General features: G+C 36.9%; 3 protein-coding genes across 7 annotated transcripts in view; 2 read left to right on the top strand and 1 right to left on the bottom strand.

The window, feature by feature from the left end:
- The window catches only part of LOC107586926 (RAD54 like 2), a 33,425-nt gene extending 23,839 nt beyond the window's left edge, over window positions 1-9,586 (bottom strand). For 2 of the 4 annotated variants that reach the window (XR_001609410.1, XR_001609409.1), the window contains exon 1: window positions 7,061-7,311. The gene's annotated coding sequence lies outside the window, so the exon portion shown is untranslated. Of the gene's footprint in view, window positions 1-7,060; window positions 7,312-9,530 lie in introns of those variants that run through there. The other 2 variants (XM_016274485.1, XM_016274482.1) reach the window with 2 other exon arrangements.
- Window positions 9,587-9,620: 34 nt separating this feature from the next.
- On the top strand, window positions 9,621-18,334 carry LOC107586981 (ubiquitin carboxyl-terminal hydrolase BAP1-like). The gene is made up of 15 exons (XM_016274563.1): window positions 9,621-9,831; window positions 10,098-10,127; window positions 10,246-10,300; window positions 11,114-11,246; window positions 11,335-11,454; window positions 12,467-12,528; window positions 12,648-12,790; window positions 12,871-12,949; window positions 14,374-14,512; window positions 15,075-15,219; window positions 15,476-15,669; window positions 15,750-15,880; window positions 17,140-17,636; window positions 17,728-17,827; window positions 18,328-18,334. The coding sequence occupies exons 1-15, from the start codon at window positions 9,795-9,797 to the stop codon at window positions 18,332-18,334; spliced, it is 1,872 nt and encodes a 623-aa protein (XP_016130049.1). The 5' UTR covers window positions 9,621-9,794.
- Window positions 18,333-24,453, top strand: LOC107587001 (protein shisa-5-like). 2 transcript variants are annotated; one of them, XR_001609421.1, is made up of 6 exons: window positions 18,333-18,475; window positions 19,951-20,111; window positions 20,196-20,357; window positions 20,441-21,267; window positions 22,257-22,424; window positions 24,395-24,453. XR_001609421.1 is itself a non-coding variant. In XM_016274591.1 (4 exons), exons 1-4 carry the CDS (start codon window positions 18,345-18,347, stop codon window positions 20,590-20,592), a joined length of 606 nt encoding a protein of 201 aa, XP_016130077.1. In that variant the 5' UTR covers window positions 18,333-18,344; the 3' UTR covers window positions 20,593-21,739. The 2 variants fall into 2 exon arrangements, 1 of the variants encoding a protein (XP_016130077.1); XM_016274591.1 differs by lacking the exons at window positions 22,257-22,424; window positions 24,395-24,453 and having other exon boundaries at window positions 20,441-21,739.
- Window positions 24,454-25,006: the final 553 nt, after the last annotated feature.

The raw sequence follows: 25,006 nt of genomic DNA, 5'->3' as shown, positions 1-25,006 counted from the left end.
TCAGGAGTGTACCTCACAGTGTTCTTGGACAGTAAACCTAAAAAGACATTCTGGCGACTCAATGCCAGTCATTTAAATGATTTAGCATGTAAAGAATATGTTAAAAAGGAACTCTCTGATTACTTAACCTATAATGATAATGGAGAGGTGTCACCCTGTATCCTATGGGACGCAGCTAAGGCTGTAATGCGAGGTAAACTTATAATGTGGGCATCACAGAAAAAAAAATATAAAAACTAAATTATTTAAAGAATTTGAACACAAAACTTAAAGAGTTAGAGAATAATTATGGTAGGAAAAATTATCCAACTATTTTGACAAGGATAAAAGAAGTTCAATCAGAGCTTAATAGAATATATAATGAGCAAGTACAACCAAAACTGAAATTCATAAAGCAGAGATTTTATGAAAACGGTCCGAAAGCAAAAAAGCTTATGGCTTGGAGAATAAGGAAACAGCAGGCAGAGAGGAGTATATTTAAAATGAGAGATCCCAGAACTAAAAAGATATGTCATAAATTGGAAGAAATACAACAGGCTTTTGAAAAGTACTATAAGGAATTATATACGCAGAAAAATTATATTCACTCCACAAGAATACAAGAATTTCTGCACACATTGGATTTACCATCAATTGGATCAATGCAAAACAAAATATTAACTCAAAATATAACAATAGAAGAAATAAGTAAGGCTATATCAAAGCTTAAAACAAATAAAGTACCAGGAATGGATGGTTTTTCTGCTGAGTGGTATAAAACATTTAAGGAACAATTGATGCCAATGATTCATGAATGTTTTAATTACACCTTACAGGAAGAGGCTGTAATATCTGTGATTCTAAAAGAAGGAAAAGATCCGATAGAATGTAATTCGTATCGACCTATTTCAGTCCTAAATATTGATTACAGACTTTATACATCTATACTGGCTAAACTATTAGAACATATTCTTCCAGATTTAATAGATACAGATCAAACAGGTTTCGTAAAACAAAGACAGACATATGATAACATATGGCGAGCCCTACACATAATTGATTATATATTTCAGAATAAAACTTCTACCCTTCTAATTAGTCTAGATGCAGAAAAAGCGTTTGACTCAGTGAGTTGGGACTTTCTATACACAGTTTTGTTACGTTTTGGATTTGAAAATGACACTATTAGAATATGTTTAATGTCAACAAAAAACACTCAACAATGTATGTGAAACAAAAATGGGAAAAGGATGCCAATATAAGTATAACAGAGGAAGAATGGTTATCTATGTTGAGAACCCAGATGACCACAACTCATTCAGATTCATGGAGGGAGTTCACTTGGAAAAATATAATAAGGTTTTTCATAACCCCTAAAATAAAATATTTGCAATCTGGGAATCCAAAAGCTGGTGAATGCTGGAGAAAATGCGAAAATGTATCGGCAGACCATTTTCACATTTTCTGGGACTGTAATATCATTCATACTTACTGGCAGGATTTGAATAGAGAGATAAACGCAATAATGGGATTGAATCTTGAATGTGACTTTAGAACAATGTACCTGGGACTGTCCTCTTCAAAAATAGCAAAGAAGGATATATACCTCTTTAATATATTATTAGCAACCAGTAAGAAGGCCATTACAAGGAAATGGCTTAAGGAAGATCCCCCATCTGTATGTGAATGGCAAGAAATTGTACATGATGTCTACAGTATGGAAGTGCTGACCCTTTCCTTAAGACAACAATCTACCAAAATCTCATCATACTGGGGGAGGTGGTCGAGAATTAAAGATTTAGATGACCTGTGTTTTTTTTTTTCTCCCTTCCCTCTCGCTCTCTCTGTTTCGCCATTTATATGAGTTTGAAGCACCCCCCCCAAAAAAGGGGATCCTTAGATCATTTTGACTCTTAATACATAAACCGTGTCAGATGTGTAACCCTTAACATAACTTTGTATGGCAGAATCTGATCAAAATCTGAATACTCATGAATGTAGTATGTTATTTTTGGTGACCGCTGTATGTATATGTCTGTTATGTGTATAGGTTGTTCTTTAGAATGTATCCTTTTGTTCTGTATTTTGTTTGAAAAAAAGGAGGAAAAAAAAAAGGAGGGAAGAAAAAAAAAACAGCGTTTCCCCTGCCATTATTTTAATTTAACCATTAAAAAGGAGTCCCAAAAAAAATATAAAAATACGGAAGGTGAACAAAGTCCTCCTGTAGCGAATCGATGCGTTTTTGTAAGAAAAATAACCATATTTAAAACGTAATAATTAATGTAATCTAGCTTGCGCTCACTGTTGTACAGTGGAACGTGGAAGCGCAGGGGAGAGATCAAAACAAAACAACGGTCACTAATCAGAAGTACAAAATGAGAATTTGTAAAGAAGATTGTCAGAGGTAGGCCTGGGCGATAAATCGGTATCGATATTTATCGACGGTACACCTTCTTCGATATCGATATGTAATCTAGCTTGCGCTCACTGTTGTACAGTGGAACGTGGAAGCGCAGGGGAGAGATCAAAACAAAACAACGGTCACTAATCAGAAGTACAAAATGAGAATTTGTAAAGAAGATTGTCAGAGGTAGGCCTGGGCGATAAATCGGTATCGATATTTATCGACGGTACACCTTCTTCGATATCGATATAAACATTTTTCAATATAGCGCACTATATAGGCACGTACTATGAGCACACACAAACACGAACACATGCTGAAATGGGTGCTGTGCCTGCCTGTAATTAGGAGATTGTGAATAAAGAATGAATATTAGTCGAATCTGAAATAAACATTTGCATTTGAATGTTAGGTGTGCATCAGGGAGCGTCATCAGTGGCGTGCGAGATGCAGTGATGATGTAAGTGACGTTGTTGCATTTTAATGTTTTGTTAGTCTAGCCCACGAGACGCGCCGCTGCTGCGTTATTCATTCAAAATATTAGAGAAATATAGAAGCTCAATGCGGAGAAGATCTTGATTAGGTTAAAACCGAAACCAAGCCATTCACACAGAACGCATATTCAGTGCATTTTTTAGACGGACAAATATGATTGCTGCACTTGCGTCTCATGCAAGAGATGTAGCCATTTAAAGTTAAAACAGTTTAAACTTTTAGAAAGCACGTCACGAATTTGTGGAGGTTTATTCCTTTTCACTGCGACTCATATGTTTTTAAATGCAGTCTGTGTGAATGGCGCTTCAGCTCTTTGGATTAAGCAATGCATAAATACATGATGCTGTTTTGTTCATAATTGTTTATGCAATTTACGAAACTATATTTGATTTTCATGAGTTAATTTAGACGTAATGCACGTTTTTATAGAGTTACTTGCTAAATGTGCTGCATTATTTTGCTAATTGCGCTCTCGGGAGACAATTAGACCTATACAATAAAGACCTATTTAATCTGCATATAAAACATTGGAAATGAGATATGTGTTTAATTTTTATTGTGTTTAATTGTTAAAACAAAAAATATTTGTTGTTTGTCTCAATATAATTATAAACACAGTGGTTAAATTTTAACTTTTTTCTCTATTGCTTTTTGTTTTAAAAAAGGTTATAAAAAATGTTAACAAGCTAGAAATGATCAAACTACAAGGTAATTCCAAAAAAATCATAAACATGCTTCTGCTGGAAAATGATGACATATTGGGCAAAACAGTGATTGGAATAGGAAGCAATGATTGAAATGAACATACAAGATCAATGTATGCAAATATTTTAGTGGCAATAGAGAACTAGCCCCAAACTTGTGAATTTATATCAGCATATGCCAAAAAAAACAAAACATACTGGCTACTATGTTTACTTTTCAGCTAAGAGGGAGACAAACAATGCAAAATTGTACCTACAGAACTAAACAGTTAACGTAGAATTTAGCATTGTGTAATTCACTTTAAATTAGGCGATTCTCAGCTGTAATCAAACATCAGAGCAACAATACAACAAAAACCACAGTTCAGCAACAGGAGAACAAAGAGCAACCAAAGAACTCTAATAAAAATTAAAAAAAAAGTGTAAAGAGAAGAAACAGAAAGAACTAGAAGAAGAAAAAACAGAAGAGGGAGGACAGGGAGCGAGAGATTCAGGCTTCTTACATAAGTGCGGGTTATATAAGAGAAGGGAGCAAGCACTTGGCAGGCAGTGAGTGGTGTGAATGTAGGCCACGCTGCCCGTGACACACTGACACATTCACACAGTACAGCACAGCCTGTTCCAAAACACACACTCATCCGCTCCACCCCGCACCTTCACACCGCACCTGCCTCGTCTGCTTTTTTATTTTTGGTACAGATGGAACCTTTAAGCGAGATCTCCGGCTGTTTTCATAAACCTGTATCATTTTTCAGTCTCCCGTGAAACACAAAGGAAAGGAATTATGCCGTTGTCCTGGATGATTTTGTCCATACAATGAAAGCGAATGAGGCTGGATGCTGTCGAGTACCAAAAATGACAAAAAAGCACCATGAATAAATCATAAAAGTGGCCTACATGACTCGAGCCTTCAGTCTTCAAATCATACAGACTATTTTTAAAATGTGTTTGATTCATAACATATAGCACTATTATACAATAAAATAATAGAATTACACACTTTCTATTAGAAAATCATATATAGGCTAAGTCTTCAGATTCCAAGTTATATAGACTACTTTTATGATGTATTTTCTGTATGTGTCATTTATAATATATACAGAACTTAATAATGTGTATAAATGCATACACATAAATATACATGCATCATTTATTTTATATACCATTTTATTTGCTCTTTAGTTGATTTTGATTGCTTCTATTGTCCTCATTTGTAAGTTGCTTTGGATAAAATTCTGCTAAATGGCTAAACGTAAATGCCTTATATATATATATATATAGATAGTAATTTTATATAATTTTACATAGTTATATATAGTTTAATTAGGGTTGGGCCGATAGATGATGCCATCGTCCATCACCGATGGCTGATAGACATCACGATGTTGAGCCGGCATCGTGATCCCCCCCCCCCGGCATCCCAATACCGTGTTCGGAAAGATAATTACGTGTAGGCGGAACCCCTAAAGGGAATAAATACGAGATGGGAGGAAAATCTATATTTCAATATTTTTCCTCGCAATTATACTACATATTTCGGCATCAGGGAGCCGCTATTATACCTGGCATTGAAACTGGCATCATGCTTTTGAATGCACGAGGTTCACTTTCGAGATTCGCGATCACACGTACTCTGTTTATACTATGGAGTGGCAGTACTTGCCACGCATTTTATATGTTTGTCAGTGGTACAGAGGATCTGCAAATCATTCGCCATCGTCCTCAGTCATCTCTCCTTACTCTGTTTATGTGGTAAGTGAAATTTTATGTACTGTAATGTAACAGGCAACCATTACACCGTGTTTACACCGGACGCCACAGTTGTCGTGTCGCATCAGTTAAGTCTGTCTACACTGGTCATTCTATATAACTGATCTATACATAACTAATCTCTATTATAGATTAGTGGTTCTATAGTATTTTGTCGCACCGCGCCGCTCGCGTCCGGAGTAGAAACGGTGTTAGGAATTGTTAGTTGTTTTCCCTCATAAGGATTCACGCTTCGGGCACACACCCCTCCCCCTGCTCGCCTCCGTCCCCGCTGATGTCATCGTCCGTCACAATGTTTCACTGTAGACATCGTCCGATGCCAAATTTGTAGACATCGCCCAACCCTAGTTTTAATTACACAGTTTATAGTTTTACACACACATACATATATAAAAATTTAATTTAACATTTTTTTACACACATACACACACATATAGAAGAAAATATATTATATATATATATATATATATAGATATATAAATATAACTATGTGACAGAAATATAAAAATATTATATATGGCAAAGACAGTCATACAGTTTGGAAATGACATGAAGGAGAGTAAAAGATGACAGATCTGTCATTTTTGGGTGAACTATTAGTTTAAGGTCAATCTTTCCATTATTTTACAGCTGTTCCAACAAAAACTGTAGAAATCAATGACTTTTAATTAATTGACTTATCAAACCAGATGTTGAATCCAACTGGAATATATACATTAGTGCTGTCGAACTATTAATCGCATCCAAAATAAAAGTTTTTGTTTACATAATATATGTGTGTGTACTTTGTGTGTGTGTGTATATATATATATATATATAAATAAATAAATAGACACACACATACAGTATATATTTTGAAAATATTTGCATGCATTTATATTTATATAATTTATATTATATAAAAATATATTTAATATACAAATAACAATTTTCTTAAATATATACATGCATGTGTTTGTATTTATATATACATACATACATAATATACACAGCACACACACATATATTATGTAAACAAATACTTTTATTTTGGATGCGATTAATCGTTTAACAGCACTAATATATACATACATATATATATGGATGGAAATACAATTCCACACATAATCCATTACACCATTATAAACCCACTGACTTCGATTCTAACATTGTAATTTACATAGAAAACAAGAACAGAAACATGTATATGTTCAATTAATCTCATCTTTTCAATTATGAGAGCGATTGTGTCAACTGTAACTGTAGATTACTCTACACCTGCGCTCGCCACAAGCAAAAACACAAACCCCCATCATACATCACTACACTAGAAGTACATTATCCTATTTTCGTATCATACAAAAGTGTTTTAAAGCGCTTTAGTGGACTGAACTGAATGAGGTGCATTTACATAACTGTACTTGGTGACCAGCGGCGCTGCTAACAGATGAACAACCAGCCGGAAAACTCACCTAAGATCCGCGATACGACCCCCAAACCACTTTAAACACATACATGCAGATGTTTTGTACCGTCTTATATGCGTTGTGTATAAAACACATCATTATTTGAAGCCCCTCGAGCGTGCTAGCTGTTAGCGCGTTAGCACGGGCGTGCGATGCTCTCTTTTGTTGACGTTAGCTTCCGCGCTAACTGTGCTCAAACATAACTAATAAAACACATTGTCGCCGCTTGAACAAGCGTGTGTGGCGGTAAATCGGCGTCTTACCTTTTTACACCCTTGTTAGGATCCCTCGGCTGCGTTGTGACTCATTAAATGATTAATATTAATTTATGTAGTACTCCCTGATTCTTTTATTTTATCTATCAATTGAGCAGGAGCAGCGACCTCAAACGCCCCCCGAGGCGCACAGACTCGCTCTGAAGGTTCCGCTCTTCTTACGGTCCGGGGGGCTGAGTGTCACTGAGTGTCGCTGAGTGTTTCATAATCACTCAGGGTTGCACACATGTCAATACAACAAGGTGGCGTCTGGCGTGTTGTATAAATGCCTAGAATAATCCAGACAGATGACTTACAAGAGGAAGTTCAAAGACAAGGCTGTCGGTGACAGTATCTAGGCATACACCGTTTCAATCTGGAAGCCTGTACTTTCATTTTTTTAAATTCGTTTCGTTTCGTTTTGGGATGTACCTTCATATTATGCATGCATTTTGATGTTTTAAGTATTGTATTAAGTTATTGCATACATATAAAATAGTAGCCTATATGTGACATGTTTTATGTTTATGACAGGTAAAGCTATACATACAGTATTATGTAATTCATTACATAATAAACATTATAGGCTGTGTTATATGTTATAAAACAGCCATGTTTATGGAAAGGTTGTTAAAATGGCAAAGATGTTCAAGCTAGGTTTTACATTTTGCTTAAGCCTGTATTGTTATAAATAATATACTATTATGATGTAATAATATATACATTCATTCAAGTATTTGAGTAGCCTACATATCTGTTTAATTTGTTGAATTAAAATATTATTAGAGAATTAAAAAATATTATTTTTATGATATTTGTGTAAAATGTGCTATTGCGTTCAAATAAATCGATTTATTGTGTGTTATATAATTTATTATATAATTAGAAGCAGTTTATAGCATGTTATAAAACAGCAAAGTTCAAGAAAAGGTTGTGTAAATCCCCGAAATCCATTTAGACGACTTTCACTTTTTACTTGATTATACATATTATTTTATATAGAGTCTAGATTCTAGAAGATAATAATATATGCTTTGATTAATGTATCATATTTTTCTATACAAGCCTGTAGTTATCTTTTTTAGACTGTATTATTGCAATATTATATTACTTTGTCATTTATAATGTAATAATATGTACTTTCATGAATCATATTTTCTATACAAAGCCTTTTTACTTTAACCTTTTTTTATTTAGCATATATCTTTATGATATTTTAGTGTTTTTGAACATTAAATATATATTTTTGGAAACTATAGTATCTGATAAATAGTCAATTCTAATATTTTAATGCGCTTAAAATTATTTAAATATAACAATATGTTAAAAATACATGTTATTCGTGTTATGTAACTTATTATATAATTAGGAAGCATTTTATGGCATGTTAAGAAAAACAAAAAACAGTGCTTTTAGAAAAAAGTTTCTTACTGTCTAAGACCCAAGAATAATCAAACTAGAAAACTTTTTAAATGTAGTTTAGGACAAAAAAAGAGACAGTACCAGTATCACGCCTTTATAATAATACATTTGTTTATTATTATTATTATTACTACACTAAACTATATACATATTATTGTCTCTAACAGATTTTTACTTATGCACTAAAAGCATTCAGTAACTACACTGTAAAAAAAAATCCGTAAAATTTACGGTAAAAAACCGGCAGCTGTGGTTACCGGAATATTACCGTAAAAAATACGGTAGCAATGTTTTAGGTTTTAACTTACATTTAGTTAAATACTGTAATTTCATTAACTGATATAATGTTAATATACCAACCTATTGAAGCACTGAAATCTGTTTTGTACCTTTGTAATAATCTGATAACCACCAAATGCAGGTAGAAAGTCTCAGGTGATGAGAAAGTCACATAATGAACCAAAGCCCATCACATGCAGCTTTTAGATAATAACACATATAGAAGCTGCACCGTGTCATTCACACAAACGCTAAACACCATCATGGTAACACACATGAAACTGAAATAATGCAATAAACATTCATTTAACAACATTAGGTGTAACACACAACCCTAATATACAAAACTAAGAAGAAACATAGTTATTTCAACAAAAAAAACATCAAATTTGAAATGTAACGCAGGGAATTCTGGGAATGTCAATTTACGGTTATTCACTGTAAATTATACGGTCTTTTTCACTTCCAAAAACGGTATACTACTGTAAAATTAATGTCCAATACAGTTTTTCACCGTATATAGTAGGGGAATTTACCGTTTACCATTTAACAGGTTTTTACTGTAGCATTTTTACAGACTTTTACCATTAAATTCACGGTCATTTTTTACAGTGTACAAATCACGTAAATCACTTTTAATTACATAAAATATTATGTAAAGTGATATTTAGGCATACATAATGTCCAACATAAACGGTTTAGATCGAGATATAGGACAACCACAAACAGGTATACCAAAAAAAAAAAAAGCAATGAGCGAATAAATAAACTTACGAACCCCGTTTTATCGTGACACTCATCTGTCGTGAACTTCACAGCAGCAGCTGCAGCGCGTCTTCACTGTAGTGCGTCATGACGCACGGCGCAGCGGAAAGACGTCAACTACAGCCGACGGCGCTGCTCTTTTTGTGTTTACTAGCCGTCCAGATCGTCCAAAGATTGATCAAATGTGTATTAGGAAATGACTGATGTAGTGTTTTATAATATTATGGACTGGTCGATGGTTTAGCGGAGAGATCTGGCGACTCTGATTTCTGCAAAAATGAACAAAGGTTGGCTGGAGTTAGAAAGTGACCCGGGTGAGTCTCTAAATAAACATTTATGCACATAATGCCATTATATAATAATCAATAATTATATTATTATTCATAAACTATCCTGTAGGTTAACATGTCATCTTCCAATATAGTATTTTGTGCTTGTAGTATATTAATTTGACTAAAATGCAGATAAGTCAACGCACTCGTATTAATTTCTGGTTTATCTCATAATATAATACTTTATCATATACAACTTCTACTTGCTTATAATACTGTCTGTTTTGTGATGTCTCGTTCTTTTTCAGGGTTGTTCACACTCTTGTTGGAAGACTTTGGTGAGTTGATCTGTTTGGCACAGACATGCTTTTATCAATCTATTAAATATGTCAAGTCAAGTCTGCTTGGAAAGTATCATTATGGAAAGTATGATATAATGTTTATGTTTGGACTCAGGTGTGAAGGGCGTTCAGGTGGAGGAAATCTATGATCTTCAGAGCAAATGTCAAAGGTGGATTAATCACACACTTTTACGTTTTGTAATTTTTTTTAAGCCTGTATGTTAATATTTATAAACTAATATTAATTTGTTAACAATATGAATCATTTACATGTTGTTTGTATACATGCATATATTAAAATTGTTAATATCAGTATGTATTACAGCTTTTATCACAATTACATTTTTAAGCCTGTATAATATTGTTATATTGGTTTCCTAATGATATTAATAATTTAAATACTAATTATAATGGTATTTTGGATTTTTGTTAACCTTTCATTTTTAATTTATTTTTTATAATTTATATCTATGTATAAATATATAATATTTTATTGGTTATTTCATCATACAATTTACCTCTTTTACCACTTAACATTTTAAGCATTTATGTTTATACAATAACAATTAATAAATTATTAATTTTGTAAAAATTAGAATTTTTATCTATCTGTCTATATAAAACATGTATTACAGCTTTTATCACAATTACATTTTTAAGCCTGTATAATATTGTTATATTGGTTTCCTAATGATATTAATAATTTAAATACTAATTATAATGGTATTTTGGATTTTTGTTAACCTTTCATTTTTAATTTATTTTTTATAATTTATATCTATGTATAAATATATAATATTTTATTGGTTATTTCATCATACAATTTACCTCTTTTACCACTTAACATTTTAAGCATTTATGTTTATACAATAACAATTAATAAATTATTAATTTTGTAAAAATTTAAATTTTTATCTATCTGTCTATATAAAACTTTTTTTGGATTATTCTAAAGCTGTCCTGTCTTTTTTTTGTCTTCTCAGTCCTGTTTATGGCTTCATCTTCCTCTTCAAGTGGATCGAGGAGCGAAGATCTCGCCGTAAAGTCTCCACGCTGGTGGATGAAACCTCAGTTATCGATGACGAGATTGTTAACGACATGTTTTTTGCTCACCAAGTTAGTCCCGACAATATTTGCACTGCAACACAAATCTGCAGTTATTATCCTCCTTTTCTATAGTCTGTTTGTGGAATGTTGTGTGCAGTTGATACCGAACTCCTGCGCCACTCACGCTCTTCTGAGTGTGCTTCTGAACTGCAGCGGTGTGGAGCTGGGAACGACTCTGAGCCGTATGAAGGCTTTCACCAAGGGCTTCAGTCCTGAGGTCAGTTACACACATAAAGATCATTTTTGGATACTTAAAGGGATAGTTCACCCAAAAATTAAAATTCTGTTATCATTACTCACCCTCAAGTTGTTCCAAACCCATATAACATACTTTCTGCTGTTGAACACAAAAGAAGATATTTTGAAGAATATTGCTAACCAAATTGATGATGGTAGCCATTGACTTCTACAGTATGGGAAAAAGTACTATGCAAATCAATGGCAGCCGTTAAAGGGTTAGTTCACCCAAAAATGAAAATTCTGTCATTAATTACTCACCCTCATGTCGTTCCAAACCAGTAAGACCTTCGTTCATCTTCAGAACACAAATTAAGATATTTTTGATGAAATCTGGGAGCTCTCAGACCCTCCATAGACAGCAACACAACTGAAATGTTCCCAGACTCAGAAACATAGTAAGGACATCAGTAAAATAGTCCATGTGACTTCAGGGGTTCAAACGTAATTTTACAAAGCAGCAAGAATACTTTTTGTGTGCAAAGAAAACAATAATAACATCATTTATTCAACAATTCTTGTCCCCGGGTTACCGTCTTCCACCATGTTGGAGAGTACCCCAGAGCATAATCAGCGTTGTTTACGTTCAGCATGTGCGCACTTTCTAGTAAACGTAAACGACGCTGATTATGTTGGTTATTTTGACCCCTGATGTCACATGGACAACTTTACCGATGTCCTTGCTACGTTTCTGGACCTGGGAACATTGCAGTTTTGTTGCTGTCTATGCAGGGTCAGAAAGCTCTCGGATTTCATCAAAAATATCTTAATTTCTGTTCTGAAGATGAACGAAGGTCTTACAGGTTTGGAATGACATGAGGGTGAGTAATTAATGACAGAATTTTCATTTTTGGGTGAACTAACCCTTTATCTATTTGGTTACCTTTATCACTTTGTCATGTTTAAAAATGTCTGAATGTCAACAAAGTAGCATTAGCACACTTACATCTTCTCTTTTTTTTAAAACAAGTCTTTATTGTTTGACTTCTCAGAGTAAAGGTTACGCCATTGGAAACGCTCCTGAGCTGGCAAAAGCCCACAACAGCCATGCCAGGTAGAGTCAAGTTTTAACATTACACGTCTTCCCCATTAACATAGAATAAGTAGATTTTACACAAACAGATCTAAATCTGCTGTGTTGTAGTCATTGTTTTTGTCTTGTTTTCCATGTAGACCGGAGCCACGGCACCTGCCGGAGAAACAGAACGGCATCAGTGCCGTGCGGACAATGGAGGCATTTCACTTCGTCAGTTATGTGCCAATCAAAGACCGGCTGTTTGAGCTGGATGGTCTGAAGGCATATCCCATCGATCACGGTGAGAACGTAATGTCAATAAAACTCTTTTGTGAGTTTAAGGAGAAGAGTAGATTACATTAATCTGTCTGTCTTCCTCAGGGCCGTGGGGTGAGGATGAAGAGTGGACGGATAAAGCCAGACGGGTCATAATGGAGCGAATAGGACTGGCCACTGCTGGGTAAGAGCTAAACTAATCAAGATTCACATCTTTGGGTTTGAGGAAAAGTATATATAGAACATATTGCAATATATATATATATATATATATACACACACACACACACTGCTCAAAAAAATTAAAGGAACAGCACTTTGAAAACACACATCAGATCTCAATGGGGAAAAATATCATGCTGGATTTCTAAACTGATATGGACTGGATAATGGGTCAGGAACAAAAGGATGCCACATTGTTTGATGGAAATGAAAATGATCAACCTACAGAGGGCTGAATTCAAAGACACCTCGAAAATCAACGTGAAAAAATGATGCAGCAAGCTAGTCAATTTTGCTGAAATTTCATTGCAGCCACTCAAAATGGCACTCAGTAGTTTGTATGGCCCCCAAGTGCTTGTATGCATGCCTGACAATGTCGGGGCATGCTCCTAATGAGATGACTGATAGTGTCCTGGGGTATTTCCACCCAGACCTGGACCAGGGCATCACTGAGCTCCTGGACAGTCTGAGGTGCAACCTGGCGGCATCGGATGGACCGAAACACAATGTCCCAGAGGTGTTCTACTGGATTTAGGTCAGGCGAGCGTGGGGCCCATTCAATGGTATCAATTCCTTCATCCTCCAGGAACTGCCTGCATACTCTGGCCACATGAGGCCGGGCATTGACGTGCATAGGGTTGCAAAGGGGTAAAAAATATCTGGAAACTTTCCAAAAATCCCTGGAATATTCCCAAAAAATCCTGGAAAGTTTCCAAAATTTCTGGAATGTTTCCTAAGTTTACTGGAAATTTTCAAAATTTTTGCAACCCTAGTCGTGCACCAGGAGGAACCCAGGGCCCACTGCACCAGTGTAGGGTCTGACAATGGGTCCACGGATTTCATCCCGATACCTAATGGAAGTCAGGGTACCATTGTCTAGCCTGTAGAGGTCTGTGTGTCCCTCCATGGATATGCCTCCCCAGACCATCACTGACCCACCATCAAACCGGTCATGCTGAATGATGTTACAGGCAGCATAACGTTCTCCACGGCTTCTCCAGACTCTTTCACGTCTGTCACATGTGCTCAGGGTGAACCTGCTCTCATCTGTGAAAAGCACAGGGTGCCAGTGGCGGACATACCAATTCTGGTGTTCAATGGCAAATGCCAGTCGAGCTCCACGGTGCCGGGCAGTGAGCACAGGGCCCACTAGAGGACGTCGGGCCCTCAGACCACCCTCATGTGGTCTGTTTCTGATTGTGTTTAGGAGTTTAATTGACTTGATGCTATACTCTGATTAAAAAGTGTTCCCTACATTTTTTTGAGTAGTGTATATTTATATTTTATTATGAATTCAAATTATATAAATATATTTAATATAATTTAAATAATATTAAAACTAATGTTGTCTTTCTAATGTATCTGATTTGTCTTCTCGTTCCTCAGAGAGCCCTACCATGACATCCGGTTCAATCTTATGGCGGTGGTTCCAGATCGCAGGATAAAATACGAGTCTAAGCTGGAGATCCTGAAACGGAACAGGCAAATCATTCTGGAAGGGCTCCAGCAGGTTAGGGAGAAAAAAGTGAGTACTTTTTTGTGTGTGTGAATAAAATCCAAATTTTGGAGTCTCAAACATTCTGTGAAGGATTTCTCTATTGGCACTTTTCCATTGTACGGCTCGGTACGGCTCACTTTTGGTGGGTTTCCACTGTGTACAGTACCTAGTACCTTATACTTTTTTTTTTTAGTACCACCTCAGTTCCAAGCGAGCCGTACCGATACTAAAATGTGACGTGAAAACACTGCAGATTCATTGGATTTGTGACACAAGACACCAAACCCGCAAGATTTAACTAGTCAGCAACAGCCAGCGCAGTCACTTTTTTAAACAACTTGCTTGCAAGGACCAGCGCACGCAACTTGAAAAAAGAAATGGCTGTATCGTGGCGTAGCTGGGGTGGCGGCACAACTATAATGATCAGTTTATAATCCCACCCACATTGAAGCGTTACTAAACTGCAGTGGAAAAGCAAACCAAGCCAAAGTAAAGTGAGCCGAGCTGTACCACACAGTGGAAAAGCGCCATATGTGGTAAAATCTAGGTCAGTTGTGAATGTCTCAGTACACCTATGTATATGCTACAGGTAATTCAAATGACCCAACAAGGTTCAGGCCAGGATCGAAAGCAACAAGACTCCTCCTCTTCAGAAGACACGCCTCCTGCTGTGAAAAAGGAGGAGGGGCAAGGTACACCGATACCTTTGTGTACAGAGCAGGCCTCACCCACTGGTAACATATTTGAATTTAACTTAATTTGAATGTCTTACATTTATTTAAAATGAGAACCTTTTGATTAATACCTGTTATTGCCAACAATGACATGTGGAGAAATAAGTCAATGGGAACATTCTTGCCTCAAAACATACAACAGTCCGTGTGAATAGGTTTTAAAAATAATGTATAAATATAGTTTAAGCGTAATTCAGTAATGTAGGGATTCAATAAAAAAGAACCTAAAACATGTCCCACTCCCATGACACTTTAGAAATTCAGGAAGGTGCCACTGCTCTCCCAAGTCCCGCTGGAAAAGTCAGACCCATGGCTAAACCTGCCACCTTGCCTAGAGGGGGCGCTCCGCCACCAGCCCCTCTACCTGTTCCCAGCCTCAACCCCAATCCCATCGTCCAGCGTCTGCCAGCCTTCCTGGACAACCACAACTACGCCAAGTCCCCCATGCAGGTAAGGTCGGTTGTGTTTCAGGATATCTGGAATAGTTAGCATGATATGTGCTTTCATTCAGTATGCTTGATGATTGATAGGAAGAGGAGGATCTTGCTGCAGGTGTGGGTCGCTCACGCCTACCTGGCCCCCCTCAGCCCACTTATTCTGATGATGAGGATGACTATGATGATGAAGAGGAGGAGTGCAGCACTGCAGGTGCCACAAGCAGGTATACAACTATGAAAGTGTTCAAATTTGAACATATTTAATGTGTTCTTGCAGTGGTAACAAACCTCCAGTACTCAAGAGGGCGATAGAGTTCCTTCAAATGTCTGTATCGTTAAACCAAAATAAAGGTGTTATTATTCAGCAAACTATAAACATAGTGACAACTTAACAACCTTTACCTAACTTGCTTGGCAACTTTTTTTTACCATGACAGTGAGCACAGGGCCCACTAGAGGACGTCGGGCCTTAAGACCACCCTCATGTGGTCTGTTTCTGATTGTGTTTAGGAGTTTAATTGACTTGATGCTATACTCTGATTAAAAAGTGTTCCCTACATTTTTTTGAGTAGTGTATATTTATATTTTATTATGAATTCAAATTATATAAATATATTTAATATAATTTAAATAATATTAAAACTAATGTTGTCTTTCTAATGTATCTGATTTGTCTTCTCGTTCCTCAGAGAGCCCTACCATGACATCCGGTTCAATCTTATGGCGGTGGTTCCAGATCGCAGGATAAAATACGAGTCTAAGCTGGAGATCCTGAAACGGAACAGGCAAATCATTCTGGAAGGGCTCCAGCAGGTTAGGGAGAAAAAAGTGAGTACTTTTTTGTGTGTGTGAATAAAATCCAAATTTTGGAGTCTCAAACATTCTGTGAAGGATTTCTCTATTGGCACTTTTCCATTGTACGGCTCGGTACGGCTCACTTTTGGTGGGTTTCCACTGTGTACAGTACCTAGTACCTTATACTTTTTTTTTTTAGTACCACCTCAGTTCCAAGCGAGCCGTACCGATACTAAAATGTGACGTGAAAACACTGCAGATTCATTGGATTTGTGACACAAGACACCAAACCCGCAAGATTTAACTAGTCAGCAACAGCCAGCGCAGTCACTTTTTTAAACAACTTGCTTGCAAGGACCAGCGCACGCAACTTGAAAAAAGAAATGGCTGTATCGTGGCGTAGCTGGGGTGGCGGCACAACTATAATGATCAGTTTATAATCCCACCCACATTGAAGCGTTACTAAACTGCAGTGGAAAAGCAAACCAAGCCAAAGTAAAGTGAGCCGAGCTTCAGAGAGAGTGGAAAGGCAGCTTAAGTAGTAGAAAAAATTACTGTAGAAGAAAAAAAATTGCGCAAAAAAAAAAAGAAGCTCACAATAGTGGCCCTTGGAATGCAATGACGTATTTGCATTCATGTAGTTACATAGAGTATGTTTTGGACCTTTATTGGTTGTCTGTGTGATCAGCAGGGTCCGAAGAAAGGTTGGTCTACGTGCACGTACCATGGGCCGAAGTGGAGTCTGTGCGGTTGCAGCAATGGAGGGTCAGCTAGCACTCAGCGTTTTAGCTGAGAAACTCAAGAAGGAAGTCCAAAGGAAGGACTCCATGGCTACAACAGGTTCCACACCTCTGAATGTACGCACCGAGAGTCGCACGGGTGGGATCAGCATCACCTCGGCCTGCCAGCCGTCGCCCACGCCCAGTAACGAAAGCACGGATACGGCCTCGGAAATCGGAAGCGCGTTCAACTCACCACTTCGCTCGCCCGCGAGATCGCAAGCAGCTACACGGCCCTCCAGCCCTGTGGTGCCTCACTTGAGTCGTGCGCTGTTTGGAGAAGAGGAGGGGCTGCTTAGGTTAGATGCCCGACACAATCGAGCCGTCCGGGACTTGGGGGCGCTAGTGAGCTCCACGATGCTGCGACTGCAAGAGGATGGCGTCATGTACGCCTTGCCAGCTACAGGTACGTGTTCACGTTCAAAACAATGAGGTTTTAATAACTGAAATTTCTTTTGTGGAATACTTTTTTGGATAACCTCGATCTCATTTGACAGAAATCTTGGAAGGGTTAAAGAAAGCAGGTGGTGTGGAGAAGAAAGAGAAAGAAGAGACGACTGGTCCAGGAGGAGAGGAGGAAGTGAAGGAAGGACCATCGTTTTTAATGAATCAATTGAACCAATTCACACACAAAAAAGAGAGGACCGTCTCATTTGGACACGTCAGACTCATGAATATTAGTATTGCATTTTAGTGTTGTTTAATGTAAATGCCAATCTTTGAAAGAACCGATTGAAGAAAATGAGTCAGATTTTTTTTATGTGTTTAAATGCAGTCGTTTTTTGTGTTCACACATTTGATGTTTTTATCATTAAAATGCTACTGTGTGCAAGACTTTTGTTTTTCTCGTTAATAAAATACTGAATGGCTGCTGAGTCACTTATACAACCAATCAAGTTTTAATATTGGCAAAATATTGCTCAAAATGATTATTAGTCTCATTTTACCGTGATTAAAGGGGGTTTCTATGTCTCTGAAACATTTAACATGAACAGTGATGCTTTACTCCAAACTTCCAAACAAGTGATTCACAACACAGGTTAAAGATTTGAATTACTTTGAAAATGGCTCACATTTCCTCTGTTTTATTTGTTTAGGCTTTGAGAGATGCAGCATGTATAAGACAGACTCTGTAGTCTGTGATTTTTGGAGATCTGAGTTCTGCTGTGGGACCTGTGATGAGAGCTACTGCTGCTCGGATCAACAAAAGAAATTTACTATTAAAGAACAAAGTGACTGTCTTTTGTAAGGAATTACTTTTTTTCTTTCTTAATATAAATCAGAGCTAAATGTTTAATATTTCTCCCTCACCAGGGGTGTATTCCAGAAAGCACGGTTAACTTACGTAAGCTAAACCCTGAACTTTCGGTTGATTAACCCCAAACCTTGCTTACTCGAGGTATGTGGTTCCAAAAACACGTCCGGGAGTAAGTTCATTCAACTCAGAGTATGTTCCTGGTTAAGACTCAAGACATTCTCAACAGAGTGAAGAATCGATGAGTCGCTATGGAGAAAAAAAAAGCACTCCATGCTGTTTCTTTCTTCTTCTTTTATTCAATGGTCGTTTACATGCTTAGTGCATATCGCCACCTAATTGATGGTTGTGCAATCATTTTTATTTTTTCCGTTTAATCTTTAATCCTTGAGAATATTAATTATATTGTTTGTTTGATGCTAATTATATATTAAGTCATATCAGATATGTATTTTGATTTAGAATTGAGAAATTATAGAAAATGCCGATCCATGTGTGAGATGATAATATAAAATGTAATAAATATATATATAATAAATTAAACATTACCTTGTCGTAGTGTTTTATAATTTATACAGATAACTCTTATATATGCCAATAAAATAAATAATAACTATATCAGAATAATATATTACCTTATTTATTACTTATATTAGCGCTTCATCATTAACATATCATACAAATATATATATATATATATATATATATATATATAATAAGCTATATTACATAATGTAATATTATATAATGCTTTGCGCTATCTGTCACGCCCACTGAAGGCTCGTCAGTAGATCACACCTGCGCTGAAGTGAACAAACCCTGGAACATAACCTGCTCCGGAGCAGGTTATCTTCAGAGTGCAAGTTACTATGGTTACTTACATACCCTGAAAGTAACCTCCGATTTTGGAACCGAAAGCTGAGGTTATCCGCTCGCTTATCCTCAAACATACCCGGGTATGTCACATAACCTACTTTTTGGAATACCCCCCAGATGTTACCACTGGGTATTTATTCTGATAATTTTGTGATCATTTATATTATTTTCTAACTAGATTGGTTGTGCATGATTCTAACAATCTTCAGTTTATTAGTTAATTTAGTTTGTAAATACTAAATACAAAAAATAAATATGAGAAATTCATATTTATATGAAAATGTTTGTATAAAATGTTAAGTTTTGGTATAAGCAAGTAGATTTAAACATAACAGAGCGCCACTGAAACTAAGTTTTGGACAGAGCTGCCATTATTCTGTGAGATTTAGAGAACAGGAACCCTAGAGGAAACACCTTCCTGCCATCATTTCCCTCTTCAGTCCCTAGACGACAAAGGATTTTTCTAGTGAATGTGTCAAATACAATCACAACTGAATCTTAGGCTCTGTTTACACACAAGTGGATGGCTGAAATATTATCTCCATTTGTAACCTATTATTGTGTTTATTCTCCATTATCTGTCCAAAAGCAAAGACCTCAGGATTTCGCCTCAATATTCTCCTCAACGCGACGCTGTTTCTATTGCCGTCAGTGCTTCCATACTAGGACTTGTAGTCGTCATCATTTTGTTCCTCATCTGCTGGGTCTGTCCACGCTGCTATCTCTATAAGAGGTTCAGAAATCCTAGACGTAAGTCAATGTTTGTACGTTAAATTGGCCGAATGTTTTTAGAACGTCATTTCAGCGTTGTTCCACCTTTGATTCTTCACAAAGCTGTGATTACGACAACTACGGTCGTCACGACACAATACCTTCCGCAGCCTTCAGCCGTCATTCAGGGCGGTCAGTACCTTCCCTACCAGGCTTTGCCAAATAACCCACCTTGTGGAGGCCAACCAATGTCAACTGGACCACCACCCTCATATCAGGAGGCTGGTAAGATCTGGAAACGAGATGACCAAGACTATTTGAGCCAAGATGGCAAGCCATCAAAATGATTGCCGTCTTTGGTTTTTCAGTAGGTCCAGGGTATCCTGTTCCCATCCATGATGGTGGTCAGGCCACGTATCCTCTACAGTCAATGCTGCCCACAGACTACACCTCACCTCAACCAGCGTACAACCCTGCTTACACCAGTTGCAACAGTTCAGCCATCAAGACCAGTAACTAAACCCTAAACCAAACCGCTGCATTCTAGAGGGTTACATATTTCTGCTCTGCTGTTGTGAATTGTGCAGCTACTGTGGACACTATCGTACAATGGTGTTGAGAATACTTGTATTGTTGTTGTCCATTAATATTGACGTATTTATGCTCTTGTTCACCATTATGTTTACACTTGTTTAAACATTTGAATTTGTTTCTTTCTCTCTATTCTAACCAAAGATCTATCCATTGTAGTTATTTTGGGTCCTAGATTGGTACAGATATTTTGAGATTGTAAATTTGTTAAGTTGTGAATGTGACTATCGATTCATTTCATGCCAATCAAACTACGCAAGAGTCAAGCTGACTATCAGAGTTCAGAGTTGAAGAAATTGTTTGTATCAAGTTTACAGAAGTGGGTTTTGTTTGTTTGCATTTATAGAATTGTGTATTTAAAATCAATATGCTTTACACGTTACACTGGTGGGTTTTGGTTTTGTTGAATGTTTCTTGCATGAGAGGGGCACTATAGCCACTTATCAGGATTGTTTGAGTTACAACGGCAAGAAAAACATGGTTTAATTGGTCCTGCAGTCTCCGGAAATACACCATGAGCACGAAACGAGGTATTGAAGGGGATGAGCAGCGCTGTGCCTACAACAATACGGTTCTTCTGCAGTTTTATTTGTGGGGAGAGTAGGTAAGTGTAATAGTTTGTTTAATCAAACACTAAGAAAAATCTGTAGATAATGGAAAAAGGTACTGGTAATGTGTTATCCCGCTAATGTGTTTTAGATGTTTTCAAAGCTCCAAGTATTGTGCGTGTATAATGGCTGTTTTAATTCCTAAAACCCTTAAGGATTGCATGCAAATACTTACAAATTATAAAGACACGGAGTGTGAACTTTAACATCTACTCCTCAGCTATGTTCTATTCCTGAATGAATCTTTCCAGTCAGATCTTATCAATGAATCAGTCGAACTAGCTGACAAAATTGATCTGAATGATTTTGTTCATAAATCCGACTCAAGAACTGTTTCAAATGTCAGAATCAAGACTTGTAGTACTGTTAAATGTCGGTTAAATGAAAATGATGTATATTCTTTGTAAGAACTGATTGACGATAGCACACGTAGCCCTACATCTGCAAGATGTCTGTAAAAGATCACTTAATCTGGAAAGCATCTGCTATGTACAAACATCTAAAAAATGTCATAAGATGTCAGTTTTACATACATTCTAAATCATAAACATCTTAAAGACATTTTCTAAACGTCTATTTGATTGGAAATGTCCTATTGATATATTGCAGATGAGCAAACACTCTAATAAATACGTCTCGCAGACGTCAAATAGATTCTGGTAAACCAACGCTTCCAGGAGTGCAAATTGGTCCAATGCTTAGCTTGTTATTCGAAGACGGAAATTATTCAAAAGCTGAAACACGCCATTTCTAATGTTTCTTATGTTTATTTCCCCTAGTCTGTCCAGAAACAAACCCTTAAAATATTCAAGTCATTCTCCCCATCATGGAAGGCCCATCCATTGATAGCGTTTTTCGCAGTGGCCCTTTCTGTGTGGCTCATCTGGTTCTGCCTGGTGAAAAGATTCTTGAGACATGCGCAGCAGCGTAAGTGTCAATATGTGTGTTTTGTACATACTTAATGCTTTCAAATCATCTTTTGTAGAAAATGTGCAGTCAAGAACTACAGTCACGACTACACATCACCCACAATACTCACATAACCAGCCTGTGGCTAATAACCTACAGCCAGCTTATGGAGGGCATCCCATTCTGACTGGACCATGTCAGCAAACTTATGTACCGGGACCACCACCCACATATCAGGAGGCTGGTAAGATCCGCAAACATCTACCTGAAAGCTTTACAACATTAAACATACAGGCACTGAGGTTTGTTTATTTTATTTTATTTTAGTGTTAAACGATAGCTAAAATAATGTGGGGGCTATTAAATTATCTGCTTTTATATCTACCTATTTTAATGGATTTGGGAAGAATAAAGTCTTGCGCATTTTACAAGAACAAATGTTGTTGAACTTTTATTGTTTTAAAGGGGTTATCAGATGCCCATTTTCCACAAGTTGATATGATTTTTAGGGTCTTAATGAAAAGTCTGTAACATAGTTTGGTTAAAATTTCTCAATGGTAGTGTAAAAACACCTTTTTTACCCTGTCAAAAACAGCTCTTTTCAGAGCATGCAGTTTTGTAGCATTTTCTTTTAAATGTTAATAAGCTCTGCTGACACCGCCCCTCTCTTCCGAGCTGCTCTCAGAGAGACCGTTTACTTTAGCCGCATTCATCGTGAAACTTGCTAATTAGCACATTATTAGGAAAGGCGATTTGCAAAGATTCATTAAAAAACCTTACACTCACTTCTTCTGTAGGTGAAGCTGGACCACGAATGATTCGCGAGAACATAAACGCATTTATGTAGATTGGGGGCGCATTCCCTTCAGAAACAAACGTAATTCGCTGCGTCTTCAGCAGGATCTGCTTTTATATCTACCTATTTTAATGGATTTGGGAAGAATAAAGTCTTGCGCATTTTACAAGAACAAATGTTGTTGAACTTTTATTGTTTTAAAGGGGTCATCGGATGCCCATTTTCCACAAGTTGATATGATTTTTAGGGTCTTAATGAAAAGTCTGTAACATAGTTTGGTTAAAATTTCTCAATGGTAGTGTAAAAACACCTTTTTTACCCTGTCAAAAACAGCTCTTTTCAGAGCATGCAGTTTTGTAGCATTTTCTTTTAAATGTTAATAAGCTCTGCTGACACCGCCCCTCTCTTCCGAGCTGCTCTCAGAGAGACCGTTTACTTTAGCCGCATTCATCGTGAAACTTGCTAATTAGCACATTATTAGGAAAGGCGATTTGCAAAGATTCATTAAAAAACACTCACTTCTTCTGTAGGTGAAGCTGGACCACGAATGATTCGCGAGAACATAAACGCATTTATGTAGATTGGGGGCGCATTCCCTTCAGAAACAAACGTAATTTGCTGCGTCTTCAGCAGCTCAGATGTCGCGAGTAAATGACGACTGCTATGTTCATTATTACATCCAACAACAGAACACCTCAATCGCTTGGGAGACATTCTTGTCTACATCTGCTCTGGCGGTGAAACAATGGCGGACTGATGATAGCTCACTCAGGGCGGGTCTAAGGTAAGACACCAGTCAAGTCTGTGCTGAAACGCTACTGTCAATCAAACTATTGTGGGAGGGGCCTGTCTGTGTGACGTCACACAGACAGGCATCTGAGATCGGCTCGATTTGAGAAAGGGGTAAAGATTTTAGTAGATTAAAAATAAACCACTGGGTGGATTTTTATCATTATAGGGTGGTTGTGTACACACACTGCCAACACACATTTCAGTTCAAACTACTTGTAAAAGTGCATGTAGCATCATATGACCCCTTTAAGTCTGTAACAAAAAGTTCAACTAATTTGCTATACTTGTAATTATTAAGACCCGCCTTCAAGTGTGTGTGCTCCGGCTCCGACAAAGACTGTGGAAGCTCAAAAACACCTAAACTACTTATTTTTCTGTTTTGTGCGAAAACAGCTGCAGAACTATTTGTTTACACGCTAAGAATAAACTCTTGCGTAACTATAGTGTGAGTTTTTGAGAACAGGATTGTGGCGACAGTGGGCGAGGAGAATGATTTCTCAATGCGCGATTGACGCAGACAACTGAAAACAAGAAACTTTACATTTGAAAAATTAAGGGAAAATAGATCAATCCTATCTTTAATTACCAAACAGCCAAATTTTTATTTGCTGGTTTTTGTTTTCCAGCAGGTCTGTTTCCTGTTTGCTTCAGCCAGGCTGCATATGACGGTGATCAGTGGTTAAGTTGTATTAACAACACTGTTCCAGAACACAAGAATAAACTCTTGCGTAACTATAGTGTGAGTTTTTGAGAACAGGATTGTGGCGACAGTGGGCGAGGAGAATGATTTCTCAATGCGCGATTGATGCAGACAACTGAAAACAAGAAACTTTACATTTGAAAAATGAAGGGAAAATAGATCAATCCTATCTTTAATTACCAAACAGCCAAATTTTTATTTGCTGGTTTTTGTTTTCCAGCAGGTCTGTTTCCTGTTTGCTTCAGCCAGGCTGCATATGACGGTGATCAGTGGTTAAGTTGTATTAACAACACTGTTCCAGAACAGTTTAACCCAAATATTCAGATGTGTGCTGCGCATTTTATGGAGGGCTGTTTCCTGATCCTGGGAGAGTAGACTACATGTCGATTTTTTATTGTTTTTGCATAGAAAGGGTAATATACAATTGTCCAAAATCTTCTTCACAATAAACAGAACAAGCTGACCCTTTGAACCCCTCCAAGGCATTGCTAAGAATATAAAATAAATATTTTAATAAAATTATATATATATATATATA

Source organism: Sinocyclocheilus grahami, unplaced genomic scaffold, assembly GCF_001515645.1.
Source record: "Sinocyclocheilus grahami isolate Dianchi unplaced genomic scaffold, SAMN03320097.WGS_v1.1 scaffold87.1, whole genome shotgun sequence".
NCBI classification, from domain to species: domain Eukaryota; kingdom Metazoa; phylum Chordata; class Actinopteri; order Cypriniformes; family Cyprinidae; genus Sinocyclocheilus; species Sinocyclocheilus grahami.
This window is presented reverse-complemented; position numbering and strand designations above follow the sequence as displayed.

Bases quoted from the DNA above. Each gene is read 5' to 3' on its own strand.
- LOC107586981 (XM_016274563.1), top strand. From the start codon at position 9,795: ATGAACAAAGGTTGGCTGGAGTTAGAAAGTGACCCGG. The intron at 12,529-12,647 runs GTAGAGTCAAGT...TTTTCCATGTAG, and splicing joins GCCCACAACAGCCATGCCAG to ACCGGAGCCACGGCACCTGC. The intron at 17,637-17,727 runs GTACGTGTTCAC...CTCATTTGACAG, and splicing joins GTACGCCTTGCCAGCTACAG to AAATCTTGGAAGGGTTAAAG.
- LOC107587001 (XM_016274591.1), top strand. From the start codon at position 18,345: ATGTATAAGACAGACTCTGTAGTCTGTGATTTTTGGAGATCTGAGTTC. The intron at 18,476-19,950 runs GTAAGGAATTAC...TCTGTCCAAAAG, and splicing joins GAACAAAGTGACTGTCTTTT to CAAAGACCTCAGGATTTCGC. The intron at 20,112-20,195 runs GTAAGTCAATGT...TTCTTCACAAAG, and splicing joins GAGGTTCAGAAATCCTAGAC to CTGTGATTACGACAACTACG.